This window comes from Ovis canadensis, chromosome 19 (assembly GCF_042477335.2).
Source record: "Ovis canadensis isolate MfBH-ARS-UI-01 breed Bighorn chromosome 19, ARS-UI_OviCan_v2, whole genome shotgun sequence".
NCBI classification, from domain to species: Eukaryota; Metazoa; Chordata; class Mammalia; order Artiodactyla; family Bovidae; genus Ovis; species Ovis canadensis.
In genome coordinates this window covers 32478830-32499881 of record NC_091263.1, presented here as the reverse complement: position 1 = coordinate 32499881, position 21052 = coordinate 32478830, and the positions used below count along the sequence as shown (strand labels likewise).

Sequence of the window (21052 nt, the reverse complement as noted above, 5' to 3'; positions counted from 1 at the left end):
CCACATGACTCTTACTCCCTAAGTTGTGAAGGTGTATTAGAACAGCACAGTGTGTGAAGACATGGTGTGTCAAGTCACCAAGCAGGCGGCGTGGAGCTGGGTGTTATTATGAGACGAACTGGTGGGGGAGCAGAGAAATAATGTGAAGAGTAACTGTTTCTTTCCATGTCCATCTTTGAATTCCAACACTAGCAATGATGGTAGCCTCACAACTTGTCTTTTTTCCCACTTAGAAGCAGAGAAGGTAGAGGCATCATGCCCTAAAGAGCATGCTCAGACTGTGACACCCTGCCATCCAGCCCTTTTGTACCTTTCTGCCCTTTCACACCGCCTCCTTCTGCTAGGAATTCTCTTCTCCTTTCTCCTGCCTGCATACATTGCACAGCCCCAATTCTGAGCCACCTCCTCCAAGAAGCCTCCCTGATTTCCCACTCAGGTTAACCTTCCTCTGTGCTCCTAAAGTCTATGTGCAAAATAATAGCAGCTACCATCTGTGGTGCCTAAGGTGTTCGGGCACATCACATGCATTATCTCTGTACCCATTTGACAGGTAAGGAAACTGAGGCTTAGTTTGTCCAAGGTTACGCAGCTGCTAAATCATGAAGCTGAGTTTGAAATCCAGGTCTCAGGCTCCGAAGTCCATGGGTTTCTACCACACAATAGACAGCTGCCCTTGCCTCAAACTTATCCCTTCCAGGAAGTGTGTGTTTCTTCACCTCCCACTAGACTGTGTGTTCCTCCAGGGCACCACAAGTCTCACAGTGTATCCCTGTGCCTGGCACATAGCAGATGCTAAATAAATGCTTCAGTGAGTCAACAGTTTGTGGAATGAGAAGCTTATCCCTTTATCTTACTGGTTGATGGAGCAATGCTTCTATAAAATCCTGGTACACATGGCCAGTCCCCCCAAGTCAGTCCCCATCCCCAGCATAGAATCAAGTCAGTTTCTCAGCAGCCAGATCCATTTACTAACCCACTGCTTCACGTCCTATGAACCTCCTGGAAATTTCCTTCAAATACAGATTCTGATTCAAAAGGGCTGAGACCCTCAGAGGTAGGGCATTTCCTGCAAGCTTCTGGTGATGCAGCCAGTTTGAAGATCACATTTTGGAGTCTAAATGCATTAGCCAACAGCAGTCAATGCACTTTGGTTACCTTTGGCTGGTAATGAACAATAAAACCTGTCTCCCGCTTTGTTCTCTTTCCAAAGGATGACCAGATTTCAAATGCTTCTGACTGTCCATGATTTAGCAAAATATTTAAGTTATGCTTTGAGCTATAAACATTTGGCAGCTTGAACATTTGTTTGTGCCTGTAGCTTTGGTTTAATCACACCCTATCAATAAATCACAAATAAATGAGAGAAAAGAAACTCACTGGAAGATTCCATTCCAGTGACAAGTGGATCAAGGGAGTGGGTGAGGGTGGGAGAAAGAAGCCCATGAACCCCCAGTGCATTTTTATGGGAAGGACTCCACCCTTCCACACCTGCCTACCCTGTGGCCACTTTCCCGGCTGGTCTCCTCTGTCCCTGGTAAACAGTAAAGCCATGGCTTATTCATCTCGAGCCCTTTGAACCCCACACAATTGCTTTACCAGCATGCCAAGTCTTTAGAGGTCAAGCATCTCCGGTCCAAGACGTTTGGAAGGAACACACCCTCTTCTCTGTCTCCTTTTCCAGATGTCGCTGGGCCAGCAGCAGTCAGCAAGAGGTGTGCCTTGTCTGAGATGCAAGGGGACGTGTTCGGGCTTCGAGCCACATTCATGGAGGTAACGGAGTTTGTCAGGAAAGGCTCTGCCTGCCTTCATTTCTTGGCTGTCCTTTCTGGGAACCCTGGGACTGCTTAGGGTGCATGGGTTGTTGGCTGACTGGCTTGGGAGTGAACGCATTCTTGCTTGGCTTAATTCAGAAATGACAGAAAAGCTCTTGAGGAGCCAAGATGAAGAAGGAGTTCAGGCTTTATAAACCATTTCCAGGTGGAGGCGAGGATGCTCAGGGAAGCGGTGGGCAGTTGTTAGCTGCTGCCTGGTCCACGCTGGGTAGACCCCTCTCTCCTGGGGTTCGGTGTGTGGGCTTCATCCTCCCCTCCTGCACCATCAGCCCCCCGGGATTCTGATCTCAAAGTGCCCTGGGGACCGAAATAAAAGTCCCTGTGTCTGCAGCACTTGAAAGCCAGGGCCTGGTTTCACGTCCATGCAGGAGGGCGGTGAGATCTAGTTTAGACTTGGATTCACGGCATTGTTCGTTTTGTTTCATTTTTTTTTCACTGAGGACTCACAACAAGAGGTGTTCCTGCCATTCTGCACAAGCCTCAGGCACTGCTAACATCAGCCTCTGTGTAGCTGGCACCCCCTGGAGGTGTGCAGGGCACAGTCTGAGGGGGCCATCCCCCTAGCCCTGGGAGAGAGTGGCTAAGCTCTGTAGAGCATGACAGCTTAAAAGGAGCTTTGGTCTCCACTGCCAGAGGGTGGCCTTGGGCACTCAGAGAGGGAGCCCATCTCAGGAGGCGTTTGTCTCAGAGAAGTTGATTTCCACCGTGAGATGGCAGTAACAAAAATACACACTGAGCTGAGCTATATCTCTTCTACTTGAATGTTGAAGTAACCCTGAGCAGGAGGTGTTAGTATGTCCATTTTACAGATCAGGAAACTGAGGGTGGGTAATGAGCGCCTAGCGACTATGGAGCAGACTTCAAACTCAGGTCTGTGAGTAAAGCCCCATGCCATGCTGCCAGCCATTCTGCACAGAGTCCTGACGTCCAAGATTGTTCCTGACTCTACTCCCAGACACTCCCCCACTTCAGAGGCACTCATATGGGCTTCCAGATGCCAGGGACCATCTAGGTCCTCCAGTCCCGACTCCCGTCCCCTGTACCAATTCCCCCCACAGCTAGGACGTCCTCTCCCCACACATCTGTTTTGACCATGTGAGCTCTTTCTGGCCTTGAAGAGGGTCTGCCTGCCCATCGTCTCACCCCGCCGGTCCTGACCCTGCCATCAGGGTGTCAGAGGACGAGGTTGGCGCTGTATCAGTTCTCCCTGAAGACAAGAGATGGTGCCTCCCTTTCAGAGTTCTTGGGGCCAGGGGATAGTGTTCCCTAAATGTACACATGGGGTCAGGTCCTTCCCTTCTTTCAAGGTGCACAGGCCCACACTCCCTGTTGTCAGGCCTCTGAGAATGGGTGTTTGGTATCTTCTCTCCGGTTTCCTAGTTGTTTATAGCAGGAGGGCAGTTCTGGACCCCGTTCCTCTTGGCTGGGAGTGGAAGCCTCTCAGCATCGTTTCCATCCTGACATTTTCTCATCATCCTACTGGTTCCCAGAACATCAAGGGAACTTTAATTGAGAAATACAGACTTCAGCCTGTAGGTCCTGCCTGTCCAGGACACAAGCCACATGGCCTCCCATGACAACTATTTGACTTGGCCCTGGAGACAGTCTGTCGTGAATGAGTGTCATTGTGTTCCAGTCAATCTTCAGTGAGGGCCACTGAAACTCAACTTCCTCACTGTGCTCATGTGTCCCCAAGTCATCATCTGCTTCCAAATCTTGTGTAAAAACTGTTCATAGGCCATAGGGAAGCAGCTGATGGACTGAATTTGCCCAGTGGGCTATACATTGCCAACCCCTGGTGTAGACAAAGCCTGATTTTACAGATAAGAAACTTGGCAGGCGCCTGTGGTAGGCTTGTGTTCAGGCTGAGATTATATCCCAATGTCATGCCTCTTCCGCAACTTCACGTTACCTGCGACAGGCTGAAGAATTGCCCGTTGTGGCACTACTGAGGATCTCTCTAGATGCGTGTATTCCTCTGCAACCTGGGTGCCTGGAAAGAGCAGGAATGGGACCAAGGAGGTGTCCTTCTCATCTGTAAAGTCCCAGAAATGAGTCTGGCAACAAAAACAGCACAAATAAAGGAGAAATAATGTTGACACAATCAAAGAACATCTCATATTTCTCAGCATTTTCCGTTTCAAGGTATTCTGCATCCCAACACCTCTCATAGCATCTACGTGAACCAAAACTGCCAAAGGGCAGCTTCCTCCCCCAGGTCCAAGTACAGAAGGTGTGCGGATGTCAGAGGAGCCCATGGGACTCCGGGCTTCCCTTCCCTTCCTTCCTCTTCCTCCTCTCTCCACTTCTGGCTCTGCTGCTGCCTCACCCCCACAGACCAAAAGCGCCCTCACCAGTCTCCTTAAAGAAGGCGTCTCCGCCACGCCTGGCGCTTAGAGAATACTGCTGGTCACGCATGTGCACGCGTGCTCATTCGCTCGCCATGTTCGAGTCTGCATGACCCCGTGGACTGTTGCCCGCCAGGCTCCTCTGCCCATGGGATTTCCCAGGCAGGAACGCTGCAGTGGGCTGCCGTTTCCTTCTCCAGGGGGTTTTCCGACTCAGGTCTCACGTCTCACTCAGGTCTTTCCACGTCTCCCGCGTCACTTGCGTTGGCAGGTGGATTCTTTACCACTGAGCCACCTGAGAAGCCCGTTGGTCATGAAAAAATGCTCCAATTGCATAAAACAAGCAACCCGTTCTCATGAGAATGAAAACAAAAGCCTTCTTGCATTTGCTACCTACCATCTTGAGGGTGCTAATTTGTCTTTAGAGATAATTTCCCTGAAGTCATCATTGAGCGTGTTGATTTTACGATGTCCCAAATGACATGCAAAATGCCGGGCTGGATGAAGCACAAGCTGGAATCAAGATTGCCGGGAGAAATATCAATAACCTCAGATATGCAGATGACACCACCCTTATGGTAGAAAGTGAAGAGGAACTAAAGAGCCTCTTGATAAAAGTGAAAGAGGACAGTGAAAAAGCTGGCTTAAAACTCAACATTTAAAAAACTAAGATCATGGCATCTGGTCCCATCACTTCATGGCAAATAGATGAGGAAACAATGGAGACAGTGACAGACTTTTTCTTGGGCTCCAAAACCACTGCACCACCATCACGCTGATGGTGACTGCAGCCATGAAATTAAAAGACACTGGCTCCTTGGAAGAAAAGCTATGACAAACCGAGATAGCATATTAAAAATCAGAGACATTACTTTGCTAACAAAGATCTGTATAGTCAAAGCTATGGTTTTTTTCAGTGGTCATGTATGGATGTGAGAGTTGAACCATAAAGAAAGCTGAGTGCCAAAGAATTGATGCTTTTGAACTGTGATATTGGAAAAGACTCTTGAGAGTCCCTTGGACTGCAAGGAGATCAAACCAGTCCATCCTAAAGGAAATCAGTCCTAAATATTCATTGGAAGGACTGATGCTGAAGGTGAAGCTCCAGTACTTTGGCCCTCTGATGTGAAGAGTTGACTCACTAGAAAAGACCCTGATGCTGAGAAAGATTGAAGGTGGGAGGAGAAGGGGACAACAGAGGATAAGATGGCTGGACAGCATCACCGACTCGATGGACACGAGTTTGAGCAACCTCCAGGAGTTGGTGATGGACAGGGAAGCCTGGCGTGCCACAGTCCACGGGGTCACAAAGAGTTGGGCACGACTGAGTGATTGAACTGAACTGACTGAAATGGCAGCCCACTGAATGCAAGCTGGAAGCTTCTCCTCAAATAATGCTTAAAAGGCTGTCTTTTCTTCTCCTGAACACCACACTGCACACCATGTGTTAAAAACAAGAAGCAAGCCTTGCACTGAAGAAACGTGTTTAACCTTCTATAGCCTGCTGTCCTCCAGACTCATCACCGATGAGCGCTTTCCACGTGCCACATCCTGACTCCCGGGGGAACCGGTCCAGGCAGCAGAACCACCCCAGAGTGGATGCAACTCGTGTGGCCCACCCTGATTCTACCTTGCGTTACAGTTTCCACCCGCGCGTCTCTCTCTCTCCCATCCCCACTGCAGTCGCCTTGAAGGCTGCGACGGGGCCTCCTTCTCTTCATCTCAGGCTCCACCTCAGCACTGCCAACAATGGGGGCTGGATGGTTGTCTGCCGTGGAGGGAGCTGCCCTGTGTATTGTAAGATGTTTAGCAGTGACCCTGGCCTCTACCCAGACGCCAGAGCACCCCACTGGGACGATCAAAAATGTCTCCGTGGTTTAGTCGCTGAGTCATGTGCGACTCTTCCGACCCCATGGACTGTAGCCTGCCAGGCTCCTCTGTCCACAGGATTCTCCAGGCAAGAACACTGGAGTGGGTTGCCATTTCCTTCTCCAGAATGTCTCCATGCTCAGCCATAAAAAAGAACAAAATAATGCCATCTGCAGCAATAGGGATGGACCTAGAGATTGTTGTACTGAATGAAGTAAATCAGACAGAGAAAGACAAATATTGTATAATGTTGCTTAAATGTGGAACCTAAATAAAAAGGTACAAATGAACTTATTTACAAAACAGAAATAGAGTCACGGATGTAGAAAACCAACTATGGTTACCTGGGGATAAGGCTGGGGGAGGGATAAACTGGAATACTAGGACTGAGATGTACACACTATGATATATAAAGGAAATAACTAATAAGAACCTGTATAGCACAGAGAACTCTACTCAGTACTCTATAATGGCCTATGTGAGAAAAGACCCTAAAACAATCTTTAAAAAAAAAAAGAGTGGATATATGCCCATCCATATGTTAAAACTGATTCACTTTGCTATACAGCAGAAACACAACAGTGTAAATTCACTATACTCCAATAATTTTTTAAAAAAGTGTCTCCAGATATTGCCAAATGCCCCCTGGGGACAGTTCTGACTGTAGTTGCAAACCACTGATGGAGAGCATCAGGGTAAGCTTCCCAGAGCCCCACAATCAAAATTTGTGCTAACTGATTAAATGCATCAATCTCCTGAGTTTTGAAGAGAAAAGGAGGCTTCCTCTGAGCAGGCCTGGCTGTGAAGCGCTCAGGCCACTGCCCTGACATCTTCCCGCCGAGCCCTGCCCCATCCCACCATAGGTCGTGGTTCAGCTTACTTGACCTAACCAGCTCTGCATCGCGTGTGTTCCAGCATCTGAGATGCAGCCTGCCTAAGGGGACCCGGCCAGCAAGGGAGGGGAGCGCTTTTCCTCTCACTCTGGGAATTCTGGATAGCTAAACCTTAACAGCATGACACAAAGCTGCCAACTGCTTTTGTTTTTAATTGTCAGAGGGAAGCATCAGGCTTTCAAGTCAGCCTATGAAGCCTCCCCAGGACACTTTTTCTTCTTCCAGCCCCAAGACGAAGGCTTGCCAATGGATGTCAATCTCTCTAGCCCGAGGGGTTTAAGCTCATCCTCTTTCCCCCCAGGTCCTGTCCACCAGTTTCTTGAAGAAAATTTCCAGCTGTATTTTAACTTCAGGATGAGTGCTAAAGTGTTTACAAATTGCTGAAGCTCTGAGACTCATGAATCTTGGGAGACAATTTCAATAATTCTTTACAGCAAGAATCAACAGACTTTTTAAAATAAAGAGCCAGATAGCAGATATTTTAGGCTCTGCAGGCCTCTGACCTCTTTTGTAATTACTCACTTGCTGTTGCCACCCAAACGCAGCTACAGACCACTAAATGAATGGGCATGGCTGTGTTTCAATAAAACTTTATTTACAGAAGCAAGTTGTGAGCCAGGTTCAGCCCAAAGGCTGCGAAGATTCCTGACCTAGAACATCTCCAATGATGAACCAGCCTTTGCCACCCCAATGCGGTGGAAAATTTCTCAAGAGAAAAATTGTGCTGTTCTTTTTACCAACAAAAGTCATACCAAATTCCCCAGAGATTGATAGGAAGACATTGAGGTGCTGATTCCAAAGGCCTTTTGGTCTCCAGTTACCATTTGTCTGCTGCTAACCTTTTCAAGTTACTAAAGTTAAACTTTGCGCTTGCTTTCCAAAGCGTAGATGCTGCCAGCGGGAGACTCTGCCTCTCTTTTCTGGAGGTTGATCTCACTTGTCCCCATCCCACCCCTCAGGAAAATATGCAAGTCATGCAGATGCAGCCAAGAGGACCACTGCTTGAGCTCTGACCTGGAAGACGATCGGAAAATTGGCCGCTTGCTGATGGACTCCAAGTATTCCACGCTCACAGCCCGGGTGAAAGGCGGGGACGGCATCCGGATTTACAAGAGGAACCGGATGATCATGACCAACCCCATTGCCACAGGGAAAGATCCCACCTTTGACACCATCACCTACGAGTGGGCTCCCCCTGGAGTCACCCAGAAACTGGTAAGACAGCTTCCTGCAACCAAGTGGTTATTTCCTTTCTCTTGTAAATAGGAGTCATACCATGGGTTCCTGAATGTCAAAGACAAGGGAACACAGGTGCAAGATTGTAAGAATGGTAGGAATAGCTATGGTTTCATAGCTGCTCCTACCTCTGGGATCTTGAAGTGAAAACTAACTGGGCCTCATTTTTCCTCATCCATGAAATGGGTAGAGGTGTTCATGGGAATTCCAGCTGCAGTACACAGTTGCTTATGGTTCCCTTTGGGCTCTCTGCTTCTGAATAGAGGATGCTTTATCCTTCAGAATTCTGAGTGCTTGTCTTCATCCACAAGTTGTTCATTTTCCCTCAAAGTGGGCTGTGATGTGCCTTTTGCAAGCCTAGGGGAGAACACAGGAACACTCCTCTCTTCTCCCTAACCTCTGGGCTTGGAAGGGAGTTATGCCAGTTTACTTTATATAACTCTGGGGAAATGGCACCCAGAGAAGGACAAGGCCTAGAGAGAGCAGGTGACTTGCACAAGTCAGCCCCCTTCAGCTTCCAACTAAAAGGACCCAAGGGAAGTCCCCATGAACAGGCCTTACCCGAGACAATTAAGTTGGGAAGCTCCAGACAGCAGGGTCAGAATCATCAGACACGAGAATTTAAATGAACATCCCACGCAGGTCCCTTCAAGACCCAGAGCAGTGGACTAGCGCCCCTCAAATTTCCACAAGTGCAGAAACTATCTGGAAAGCTTGCAGAAACACACCCAGCAGGCTCGGGGCTGGCGTGCCAAGCTCTCAGGTCATGCTGAGGCTGCCAGCTCCTAGACCACACCTGAAGTAGCAAGGACCTGGGTGATTTCTGCAGGTTAATGAGATTTTTAAAAGCCCTACAAGGTTAGCAATGCAGACCTGCCACTGAATCCCATCCCTCCTGGGAGAAAAGAAGTGCCTTTCCAGTCCTGTGTGGCCTGGCCCTGCAGGCTCCTCCCGCAGCTCCTGCCATGCCCCCTCACTCAGTACCGGGCAGTGCGCTGACCTGCCTTCCTGCCCTGGACCACTCTAGGCTCCTGCCCTCCTCCGGGTTTGCACATGCTGTTCCCTCTACTCGAAACATCCTTTCCTGGCTCTCTGTAGAGCTGGGTCCTTCTGTCAGTCAAGTCTCAGACGGGCCTCACCACACTACCCCATCTACAGTTGATGTCACTCATCCCACTAGATATTTTTTCTCCCTCTCTCCATTCTCCATGGTCTCCTTAGAAGATCTTTTTTTAAATTAATTTATTTTTTATTGAGGGATAATTGCTTTACAGAATTTTGCTGTTTTCTGTCAAACCTCAACATGAACAGCCATAGGTATATCCTTAGAAGCTCTTATTTCAAGCTGTCCTTGTCTCATGCAAGCCTGTGCGTCATTATCACCCAGAGCATGCATACACGTGTCCTATGCATGGTGCATCCTTTGCCTCACACTGCGCAGAGCGTGCAGCGGGCTTGATGAGTATTTGTGTCCAGGTGACCTCCCAGCCAGTTACACACTATGTGTGGTCAGTGAGTGGGCTGGACCTGCTCCGTAAAAATCCTTGTGACTGGCCCACAAACAGAAGCACAGGAATTGAGAATGAATATCGGGAAACCTCTGTGGCAACTGACATCCAAGTGTGTGACGGCCAAATAAAGCTCTCGTGTGCACAGCCTCCCATGGCCTGAGAACCATCTCACCAGGCACACTGAGCCCACAGATCGTCCTGCAATTCAAACCACCCAACAGAACCCCCAAGGAAACCTTGATTCTTTACCACAGAAGGTTCAAGTCTGGAGTTTAAGGGAGGAGGGGTGCAGAAATCCCTTCTAGATAAAGCAAGGAGAGACAAAGTTCTGTTTTTTTTTTTTAAGCTTTGCTTTTTGAGAAGCATACTTTCAAAGAACACTTCAGAGATGCCTGAGCTTAGCCACCTGGTGAGGCAGGGGTCAGTTTACCTGTGAGGGGACACAGAATGGTTCACTGCCCTTTGCCAGCATGAGGGGATAGGCAGGGGCAGGTCAGGGGCCACAGAGGGAGGCGTTGAACAACAGCAGTGCCGGGTTCCGGTGGTTCCGAACACAGGTCTGCCTCCAGCGCCCAGGCCCGGGTGAGCCATCACTGGGTCTCCAAGATGTTAGTGGAAACTAAAGCAAGAATCTCATAAAAGAGCCGGCTGTGGGCGACAGGAACTGGCTGGTGAAAACCTCAAATGCTTCGGCCCCAGCCTAATCAGAGGAAGGCATCGTCGGGCCGTGATTAATGCCGGCTCATAAAACCGCACAGGATAAAGGCCCTTCTGTCTGCCCTGTGTCTGGCCTGCCTGAGCAAGTCGCATTTCTGAGATTGGATGACTCTCCTCCCACTCACCCTTCCAACTTTTCCTTAAATTACCAAGTGATTGGGACTGACTACATTTTGGAAATGGCCTGAATCTTGCTGTTTATCACCCTTCCCAACCAGAATAAAAACCAGAGAACTTCTTGAGCTTTTAAAGACTAAAGTCATGATAAACCTAATTGCTAGTATTTATTGAGTACATACTGTGTGCCAGGCGCTATGCTAAGAGCCATACATGCACGGAAAGTGTTAGTTGCTCAGTTGTGTCTGACTCTTTACAACTCCACGGACTATGGCCCACCAGGGTCCTCTGTCCACGAGATTTCCCAGGCAAGGATACTGAAGTGGATTGCCATTTCCTACTCTAGGGGATCTTCCCAACCCAGGGATAGAAGAACCCAGGTCTCCAGCATTGGCTGGTGGATTCTTTACCATCTGAGCCATTTGTGTGTGTGTGGGGGGGGGGGGGGGGGCGTGCATTACTGCTCCCATTTTACAGAGGAGCAAACAGAGGCTGGGGAGGAGTCCATGCAGGACTGGCACTCTCATGTGCCATCGTCTACCCCTGAACCCAGGGCAGACACCACTGCTCAGCCTCCTGCTGATCAGTTTCCCACTGAGCCCTACTGGGCCTCAGCATCCTTCTCAGCACCGCACTCTAGGCTGCCAGGACTGACCAGGACCAAGTGGAGTGTGAAGCCCATTTACCGTCCTTGCCTGACAGCTGGAGAAGGTAGAAAAAGGAAAACCAGGACTGGGTCTTCTGACCTCGGAGTCTGTGTGTGTCCTACTGCCCAACCCTGGGAAAGAGCACCTTTCTCCTCCACCTTTCTTTCTGATCTTTTGATTTCTCTCCTGGAAAAGCCTGATTCTGGGAACCTCTTCCCCAAGAATTCACTACCAGAGAGCAAAGCACCAAATGATTCAGAAAGGCCATCCAGTCTTAAACCAAAGATTGGTTTAGGACCTAAAGCAGTCTTCCCAACTGACCTGAGAAAAGGCCTCTTGCTAAAGGTTTTGGGAACGTGACCTTGGTTGGCTTCCTGGAGAGATCGCTGATTCTGACCCAAGCTCTCTTTCCATCGCCCCCTTCCCACGTCCATGCCAATTGACGGCAACTGTCTGAGAGCTATGTTGAGGTGGGTTCTGAGACGCTCATTGGGGTTGATTATTAATGTCTGCCGTGTGTGAGTGAGTAGGGAGTGGTAGCATAGGCCTCAAGCCAGCCAGGATCACGAAACACAACCAGATGCTGGGGCCTTGTCAATGCAGAGGCAGAGAGCTGGTACCCAGCTGGGGCTTTAAGCTGCAACAGGAAAAGTAGGTCTCTATCTCCAGGATGCCAGCCAGGCATCCCTTAGCTCTGCAGGTCACACACACAGTCTCAACCACAGGGTCGATTTATAAAGTCAAGCAGGGAGGGGTGCAGGCCCTAGAAGGTGGGAGCCATACAGAGATCGAGGGCCTGGGCCTCCTGGCACCAGGCAATGCTTGCACAGAAGGCAGCAGCCACAGCCATGGGCATCAGGCCATCCGGCGGGAGGGTTAGGGTCAGGGTTGGGCACAGAGGTGGAAAACAGAGGATAGACAATTTGCGTTTCACACTTTCTCAAGCTGTGTGGCCTTGACCTTTATCTCCCCATACCTGGGACCCACCCAAGTGTAAGATTTCTACTCATTTTAAAGAAAACAAGCCAGCAAACTAATGAAAGGCCAATCAGACAGTTATCCATGGCCCTATGTATAGTTAGATGGCCTACCATCTATCCCAGCCATATCAGTGTGGAAATGTTATTGACCTGAGACCTGGTCGATTCTACTATTAGAAGGGGCCTTTGCATATTTTAAAATTAATAAACCATGAAATGCCTTCTGCCTATAAGGATTTAATTATACTTTGCTAAGAAAAGCGATTTTAAATGAGTTTTTTTTTTAATGAGAAGCATTGCCATGAGGTAAATGAGGTAAAAATCTTCAGTTTTTAAGGAAACAAAATCCCTGTTGCAGAGCCAGCAGATCTGAAATGAAAGTCTACTGAAATTATCCCATTCTCATCAAGCATGTGAAGCTGCAGTTACGACTTGGGGGAGAGTGGAAGCTTGTTCAGGCCTCTCATGGGCGTTCCCCAAAGATTCACCCCTTTTCTTCCTTGAGACTAATCCTTGGGTTCTCCAAAACCTGGAGGAGCCCAGGTCTTGCCAGGGCTCAGATTTCCCATGCCCGGGTGCATGGGAATCACGGTGCTGGGCCTCCCCCTCCCCAGGGCCTGCAGTACATGGAGCTCATCCCCAAGGAGAAGCAGCCGGTGACCGGCACCGAGGGCGCCCTCTACCGCCGGCGCCAGCTCATGCACCAGCTCCCCATCTACGACCAGGACCCCTCTCGCTGCCGCGGACTTTTGGAGAACGAGCTGAAAGTGATGGAAGAGTTTGTGAAGCAGTATAAGAGCGAGGCCCTGGGTGTGGGCGAGGTGGCCCTCCCCGGGCAGGGCGGCTTGCCCAAGGAGGAGGGGAAGCAGCAGGAGAAGCCTGAGGGAGCCGAGACCGCCGCCCCGACCGCCAACGGCAGCATCGGTGACCTGTCCAAGGAATACGTAAGTCTGTCCCACCCCTCCATCCATCCACCTATGCATGCCTCGGGTCTGGATGAAAATGCCCAGGTCGGGGCTGCAGGGTCAGGGCCCCAGCTCCAGGTCCTGTTCCTTCATTCCTGCGTTCATGTATGGTCGTGGTCCAGAAGCGGTCACAGACAAGCAGAGCCTACCAGCTCAGAGAGAGGGCATCTCTCCTTGCTTGATGGTGAGGGTGGGCTTGGGGGAGGAGGGGAGGCCCCCTCTGGCCTTGCAAGAGTCACTAGGAGTCCCCTGGGCCTTTGGGCTCTTCATGGGAGGCCTGTGTTGCCTTCAAGAGGTAAGCATGCCCTATAAGAGGTGAGAGTCTCAGAGCATGGCAGTCAAAGGACTGAATGAAGTGCCAGGTGGTGATGGTGTGGTACTGGGGGGCTGGCAAGGTCAGCGGAGGCACATTTCCTGAAGAGTCATGCACTCCATCCATCCATCACTCAAGGATCCATTAGCCTGTACTGTCTGCTGAGATCCAGGAAATTAAACAAGCAGAGGACCCTGTCCCCATACTGGGATGTCATAGACTTAAGACTTTACTCCAAGGGCCATAGAGAACAGTGGTGGGCTTGAGACTGGGGGCCACGTGGGGCTATCTGCTAAGTTTCATGGGACCCCCAACCCCAGCCCCCATCAGTCAAGCGGCCCTGTGACTCTACGTGACATTTGGCAATACAAGTCCCAATCCATCAAGCAAATCACCTGCCTTGCTGGCAACAGGCAAGAGTCACCCACATGAGCCAGGAACCCCAGGGAAATGCCCACCCAAATGATGCTGTCACTACGTCAAGAAGGGGGTCTCTCTTCTCTGTAGTAACTCACATTTGCTATCCAAAACCTGCGTTCTGTCTTTCCAACGCCCACCCCATGGGGACATTCATTTGGGATTGCTATCCAATGAACTCGAAGACAAAAGAATGAAACTGATTTTCGCTAGCACAAAGTAGTGCTGGTGTTGAAAAGACCTGTTTCTCAGGAAGAATTCACACCCCAGGAGTTGATTTTTAAAAATTACATGCAGTGACCATGTTTTCAGAAACCAGCCCCCTCTCCAGCCCTGCTCTCTATCCGCCCTCCAGTAGCCATCGCCTCTTAACAGCTAAGTACTGCGGAATTCCAGATTGAAAGGCAGCTTCTCGAAGTCTGTGACATCTCCCAGTTGCCATTCCCAGGAGAGAAATGCTGATCTGAGAACGTATTTCATCCTGGATTCCACATGTTTGGACAGCGTAGAAGTAGGGCAGAGGCAGCCTAAGATCCCAGGTCCTTGGCAACAGTCAGCTCTAGAAAATAGCTCTGACACTTTAGAAGCTTTTAAACAAGACCAGACAGTAAATAGGGAATGTACAGGGAGGTGATATTGGTGGGTTGGGCTGGTTAGGGAAGACAGACTTTTCCTTCCTCAGTAGTTGTTGTTGAGTCGCTAAGTCATGTCCAACTCTTTGTGACCCCGTGGACTGCGGCACGCCAGGCTTCCCTGTCCTTCACTATCTCCCAGAGTTTGTTCAAACTCGTGTCCATTGAGTCGATGAGGCCATCCAACCATCTCATCCTCTGTCTCCCCATCTTCCTCCTGCCCTCTATCTTTCCCAGCATCAGGGTCTTTTCCAATGAGTCAGTTCTTCACATCAGGTGGCCAAAGTATTGGAGCTGCAGCATCAGTCCTTCCAATGAATATTCAGGATTTATTTCCTTTAGGATTAACTGGTTTGATCTCCTTGCAGTCCAAGGGACTCTCCAGAGTCTTCTCCAGCACCATAGCCCCTTCCTTTTCCTAAACCTGATCTTAATTAGATAACTAATTGTGTCACTGGCAGACTCACTTCCGTCACCCCCTCTAGACACTGAGGTCCTGTCTTGTCCGTCTCTGTAACCTAGGGCTACAAATCAAACCACCCCATCTCTGCAGCAGGCACCACTGATATACAGAGAAGGTGCTTGATAATTATGTGATGCGTGAATGAACGAGTGCTGAAACTAAATTGATCCTCTAAAGATGGGGACCACTTGGGTGGCTGTTTTGCTTGACAGGACAGTGAGATTTCGCGTTTACATGCCTTAATCATCTTCTGTGTGCTGCATGCTACGTTCACTACTTTCAGGTCTTGGATTAATTCAGACCGTTACCTGGTGGGTGGACCTCACAAGTCCCCTATTATAGGTGGGACTTCCCAGGTGTCACAAGTGGTAAAGACTCCACCCGCCAGTGTAGGAGATGCGAGAGAGGCAGGTCCAATCCCAGGGTCAGGAAGATCCCCTGGAGGAGGGCATGGCAACCCACTCCAGTATTCTTGCCTGGAGAATCCCATGGACAGAGGAGCCTGACAGGCTATAGACCACGGGATTGCAAAGAGTCAGACATGACGCTTTGCACACATGTGCTGCAGGGGAGGACTCAGGGATTCAGAGAAGATAGGTAGCTTGTCTGAGGCCCCATTGTTTCTGGCGGGAAGGGGGTGGGCAGACTCCGGATCTGATACTCTTTCTACTGTGTGATGCTGAATATAAAACCCTGCCTGTTATCTGTATTTAACTCAGTGTTTATCTCCTCAAAGCCAAGGAGCAAATTCTATTAAGGTAACTAATATCCTGCCAGGCTGTAGACAGTGGGTCCCTGGCAGCCCCAACCCAGGGGGCAGCATATCAAGGGGATGTGGGTGCTGGCCGGCCTGTGTGCCGGGCTCCTCTTGTTCTCATAAAAGGGCAGCGGGACAGCCTCCAAAGCCAAATGTCAGGCACAAACCTGACTTTCGCTCCCCTGAGGAGGGACGTGAACTTGGCTAGAAGCTATCGGGGCATTCAACCTAAGAACCCGGGTACAGGGAGGACGCATAGAACTGACATTCGAAATCAGTGATGCGTGAAAGAGGAGGCAAAAAGAAGGACATGTGACATGCAGTACACTGGAGCTACGGTTGTAACATACCACGCTTTGTCAGCCTGACGGTGAGCGTCAGGACTGTTGCTGGCAGCTGCCATTCAGTGGCCTTTGCTGAACCAAGGACAGTGCTAAGCAGGGGAGCATCTGACGTAGAGCTCCCAGCCACCCAGCCACAGGAGGTGAGGCTGTGGGGTTCAAACCAACCTCTGTCAGCCCCCAAGCCCATCTTCCTGTTTCCCAAAGCGTATTGCCCAGAAAGCTCATGGATATGAAGCTATTAAAGGGCCATGTGGCCGTGTAAAGGGGACATCAGAGTGGACAAAATGAACCAGGTTTCTTTCAGGCTGGACTTCTCAGAGCTTTCAGAAGACTATGGCAATGTCTAAAAGCACCTGGCACCCTGGCTAAAGTCCAGCAGCCTGGGTCCCACCCCAGACTAGCGGGTGCAGGTGGGGCCTGAGAATCTGCATTTCCAACAAGTCTCTAGGCTGATGCCAATGCTGGGCTGGGGGCCACCCTTTGAGAACACTGCTATAGAGGGTTGAAAATGACCTGATGTATAAACTCAGCCAAAACGATATCGCCAATCTGTTAACACAGTGAGGGTCCTCCAGACGCTAACCTAGGCGTGTTCTAGACGTGTGCGGCCTCCCCGCCATGCCCGACTTTGGGTGTCCAGCTTTGAGAACACTGTCAGCACTCTCAAGTTCCTTGAACTGGCCACGGGGAGTTCAGGGAACAGTTGCAGATAATAAAGGCCCCCACTCTCTCTCGGCCCTGACTGCCCCAGCTGGGACCTCACAACACTCTGCTCTCAGCAGCCAGAGGCCAAGAGCCCTGCTGTCTGAGCTCCCGCAGCCTGCGCCCCACGGCTGTCCTCCCCGGTGCTCGCTCGGCTCCGTCCTGAGGCTAGGCAGCCTGTTACAGTGATGGCCTTCCTCGGAAACCTTGGGAGGATCCCGGACCGTGGCAACCCCAGGGTCGGACTGCCGACTCCTCCCTCCACCAGACTGACCAGACCAGAGGAGCATTCCCGCCAAAGCCTGTTCCAAGTCATCCTCATCCGTATGGAATCCCCGCCCACGGACTGAGTGTTGGGTGAAGCCGGAGAGCAGCGGCATGGCGGGAGCAGCAGGTCCCTGGAAGCGCCACTGTGACGCTGTGCTTAGGAGAGGTGGCAGCATGGGAAATGCCCATGAGTCAGCCCTCTTCGTGAGGAAAAGTCACACAGAAAAATCCCAGGTTCCAGCTTGCCCACTGTCGCTCTCAAAGCAGACCCTTTAAACCACTGAGGCCAAGTAACCCCCACCCCAATATTCAGCCTCCCTCTCTCTCCCTGAGTTGCCCCACTACGTGTGCATGGAGGGCGCAGGAGGGCTGCCATTGCACAGCAGTCTCATTCATCTCTTTGAATCACCCGAACAACCGGTGAGAGAGGGTGGGGTTGTTATACCCATTTTACAGATGTGGAGTCTGAGGCCTGGAGAGGTTAACTGGCTTGTTAGTGAGATCCCAGCCCAGGTCCTTCTGCATCACCACCCTGTGGGGTCTCGGCAGGGTTGGGACAAAGCAAAGGCGCGTGCACTTCTGTTTGTTGGTGGGAGTGGTGATGTGTGGACTCACTGACAGCCCAGCCAGCAAAGAATTTGGGGGCAAGTCAGGAACAAGGGAAGGGCTTGTCTGGCCCACTCCAATCCCACCTGCAGTGGGTTCCCACGGGTCTTGGGGGCTTTGAAGCATCCCATGGTCAGGAAGCTGCCCACCCCAGCAGCCTGGACTACTCCACAACCACAAGGCATGGCCCCACATCCAGCTCCCAACCCCTCCCACCTGGATGGATCCCACAGACACCGGACCTTGATGTGCTGACCGTGAACGGCTCTACCAGACCACTGCCCTGCGTTTACAGAGCCTACTGGATATGTTCTCAGAAATTAAATATACAGATTTCCTGGGCATGGTCATCCTGCCCAGGAATTTCCTCTCTTCTCTACACCCCAAACTTGTAACCAAAGAAAGAAGCAAGCAAGCCAGGACATAGCATTTAATGTCATCTCCGCCCTTCCGTATTTTTCATTCTTGCCAGGAGCCCCCCAGCTCCTGCCTCACAGGCCAGGCCATGGCCCCAGAGAAGATTAAAAGGAGAACAGACTGAAAGAAGCGAAGACATTTCTGGAAGTCGTAAAGATGTGTTCCTCAGGTCCCAAATGACAGTGGACCTCCCCCGACCCCGTTTCCCCACAAGAATGCACAGAGGAGGGACCGGAGGCCTGGTCCCCTCCCTCCCGTGGGCCAGCCTTGCAGATGGAAACTTACAGCAGCTGGCAGCTCAGCCCAACTCCAGCCCCGATGGGGACATATTTGTGGGCAAGGGACTTCCAAAGCTTGGTCAGAGCAGATGTTTGGCTTGTGGGCTGGCAGGAGAGCCAGTCTCTCTCTGCACACTTGAAACCACCACCCCATGCCTGAGAGCCCCATCTGAGCTGAGGACTGAGGGTCAAAGGCCCAAGAGGCAGCCCTCCCAGTTGCCATGGTTACCAGGCTCCTCCACATCCGCCTGCCTCCTCCTTTACGGCGGAGATATTTTAATGACATTAAAGGAGATTTTTCTTTTCCACAGAAAATTCCTTTCATCCCACTTTTGATACTATAAATACTTCTCCGTGTTGCCACATAAGGCTTCACAAGTATCTTGCCCCGCCCTGCCCCCCTTGAAGTGGGCTGCGTAATAGTCCATTGACTAAAACAGGGCTTTTATTTTCCTGTTGGAGGTTACTTGGTGACAATGATGACACAGAGGGTGGTGGTGTCTGCCACTCACTGACAACCTGTGTCGTGCCAAGCGCCACACCAGGGGCTTCTCATGGCTGTTTTATTCAATTCTAAGAATTACTCGACAAGATACACTGCCCCCAGCAGCCAGTCATCTAACTGGTGAGCAATGAAGCCGGAACTGGAGCGCGGGCCAGCCTCACTCCAAACCCTGCACGGACTCCAAACAACAGAAGCTCCCGCACTTCCAGAGCTCCCAGGGGGCCTGGGCACCATGTGAGGCTGCTGCAATGGAGATGGCCCCATGTGAGCCTCGTCCTCACTCTCCCCCTGTAAGGACACGCTTGTCAAAGGGGGATCCAAGAAGACGCCAGGCTGACAGCCTCTCTTCCAAGTGTGGCATTTAAGAAGGCTCTGTGGCTCCCACCTCCCCCTTCAGCAGACCACCAGTGAGGGAGACTTGGTTACACGCCTGCCATTCTACCTTGCTTGGCAAAGTGCCCCCTCCCCAAGGACCTGGCTGAGAAGATGTAGGAGGCAAAGCATGGGGTGGCTAAGCACTTCCCAGCATCAGGGCCCGCCTTGTGTCACAGAGGAGGACACTGAGGCTCAGACAGGTGGCTGAGTCATCCAAGGTGCCCCCAAGATGAAGCGATGCTGGGACTTCGTACAAAAGCCCGGGACCCTGACCACCGCGCCTGCACCACCCCAAGCAGTCTGCACCTGAAGGAACCTGGGAAGATGCTGGTGTGGGGGCCAGGAGCACAAGGGGCTGAAGATGCCCGCCACAACACCAGGCCAGGAAAGAGAGCAGAGATGGGGCGTGGAACCAAACTACTCTGGGATGCACGAGGTTGCAAAGCCAAGATGGTGAATAATCGCCATAAGAGGAAATGGGGAGATGCTGTTTATGAATAAATTGTTGAGTATTTGTGTTGGAGGGAACCCAGCGCCTGGACTCAAGGCCCTTGTGTTAATATTTACTGTGTTATAGTGGCGAGCTTTTCACGAGGTAATCTGAGTTTAGACTGGGGAGGCCTTTGGATAAGAGCCTTCCAGAAGGGAAGGGCATGATTGGGACAGAACTGCTGGCCACCCTGAGAGAGGCTGTGGCTGGTTTGGAAGGTTCTCGGTGTCTGCAGACTCACCTCTGAAGGCTAGTGTGTCTCGTCCCTGGAGGTAGTTCTCTGGCCGTGGGACCTGGGGCCACTGGCCTGGACCTGCTGTTTCCTGAATTGCTTTGTGTGTTGGTTACTTCCACTTCAGAAGCCTGAATGACTCTGCGTGCCCATGTGTGCTGGTTCTATTACCTGGGGCCCCACAGCAAACCCCCCCAGGAGGCAGCAGCTCAGAGCACTGATGTCTGTTTTGCTCACAAATCAGCAGTTCGGGCAGGGCTCAGTGGCCTAGCCTGTCTCTGGCCATGATGCTGGGAAGACGGAGAGGGCTGGGGCTGGACCATAGCAGGGGCCTTGGCCTCTCCCTCTATCTCTGTGTTTTCTCTGCGTAGTTGCCCTAGAAAGGGGGCCTCAGGATTTTTTCCCAGTCCCCCGCCTCTGCCCCCACCAGAACTCACAAAGAAGAGTTGGCGGAAGCTGAGCTGCCTTTTATGTCCTGCCTCGGGAATTGACAACATCCCATCTGCCACATTCGGTTCTACAGAAATGAGTCACTAAGGCAGGACCCGTGTGAACAAAGGAAACAGACACCCACAGGTGGGAGGAAGGTCCACAGAACTGCCAGCATCATTTCCACACATCACAGTGGATGGAACCCAGCCCTACAGGGTCTGAGCTTTGGAGGCAACTGAATTTAGCATGCTCCTGTGCTTTCTCAAAGCAGGTGTTTACAAAGACCCAGAGTACGGAATAGATAAAAGCCTTTCATTGAGACCCTTGTGATAAATACTTTCACCTTTTGAACAGGGACAGGGCAAAACTTCAGCGTGAAGAGACATTCATGGGAAAAACGTCATGTATGTTCTACTTATGACAGGTCTGGGGACTTCCCTGGTGGTCCAGGGGCTAAGAATCCATGCTCCCAATGCAGAGGGCCTGGGTTTGATCCCTGGTCAGGGAACTAGACCCCCCCGTGCTGCAACTAAGGGTTTGCATGCTGCAACTAAAGATTTCAAGGGCTGTAATGAAGACCCAGAGGAGCCAAATAAATGAATACATATTCTAAAAAAGAAAAGAAAGGTCCGTGCTGAAGCTCCTTTCCCCAAGGGATGACAGTCTGAAAACTAGGTCACATGGCAACCAGTACATGGACAGATTCC

The 21052-nt window shown here is 50.9% G+C and overlaps 1 protein-coding gene across 1 annotated transcript in view; it reads left to right on the top strand.

Annotated features, from left to right (window-relative positions):
- Nucleotides 1-21052, top strand: part of LMCD1 (LIM and cysteine rich domains 1) — a 57329-nt gene that overhangs the window by 28131 nt on the left and 8146 nt on the right. Inside the window, exons 2-4 of the mRNA XM_069562102.1 lie at nt 1682-1770; nt 7902-8157; nt 12765-13094. Coding sequence (XP_069418203.1) covers nt 1682-1770; nt 7902-8157; nt 12765-13094 — 675 coding nt within the window. The remainder of the gene's footprint in view (nt 1-1681; nt 1771-7901; nt 8158-12764; nt 13095-21052) is intronic.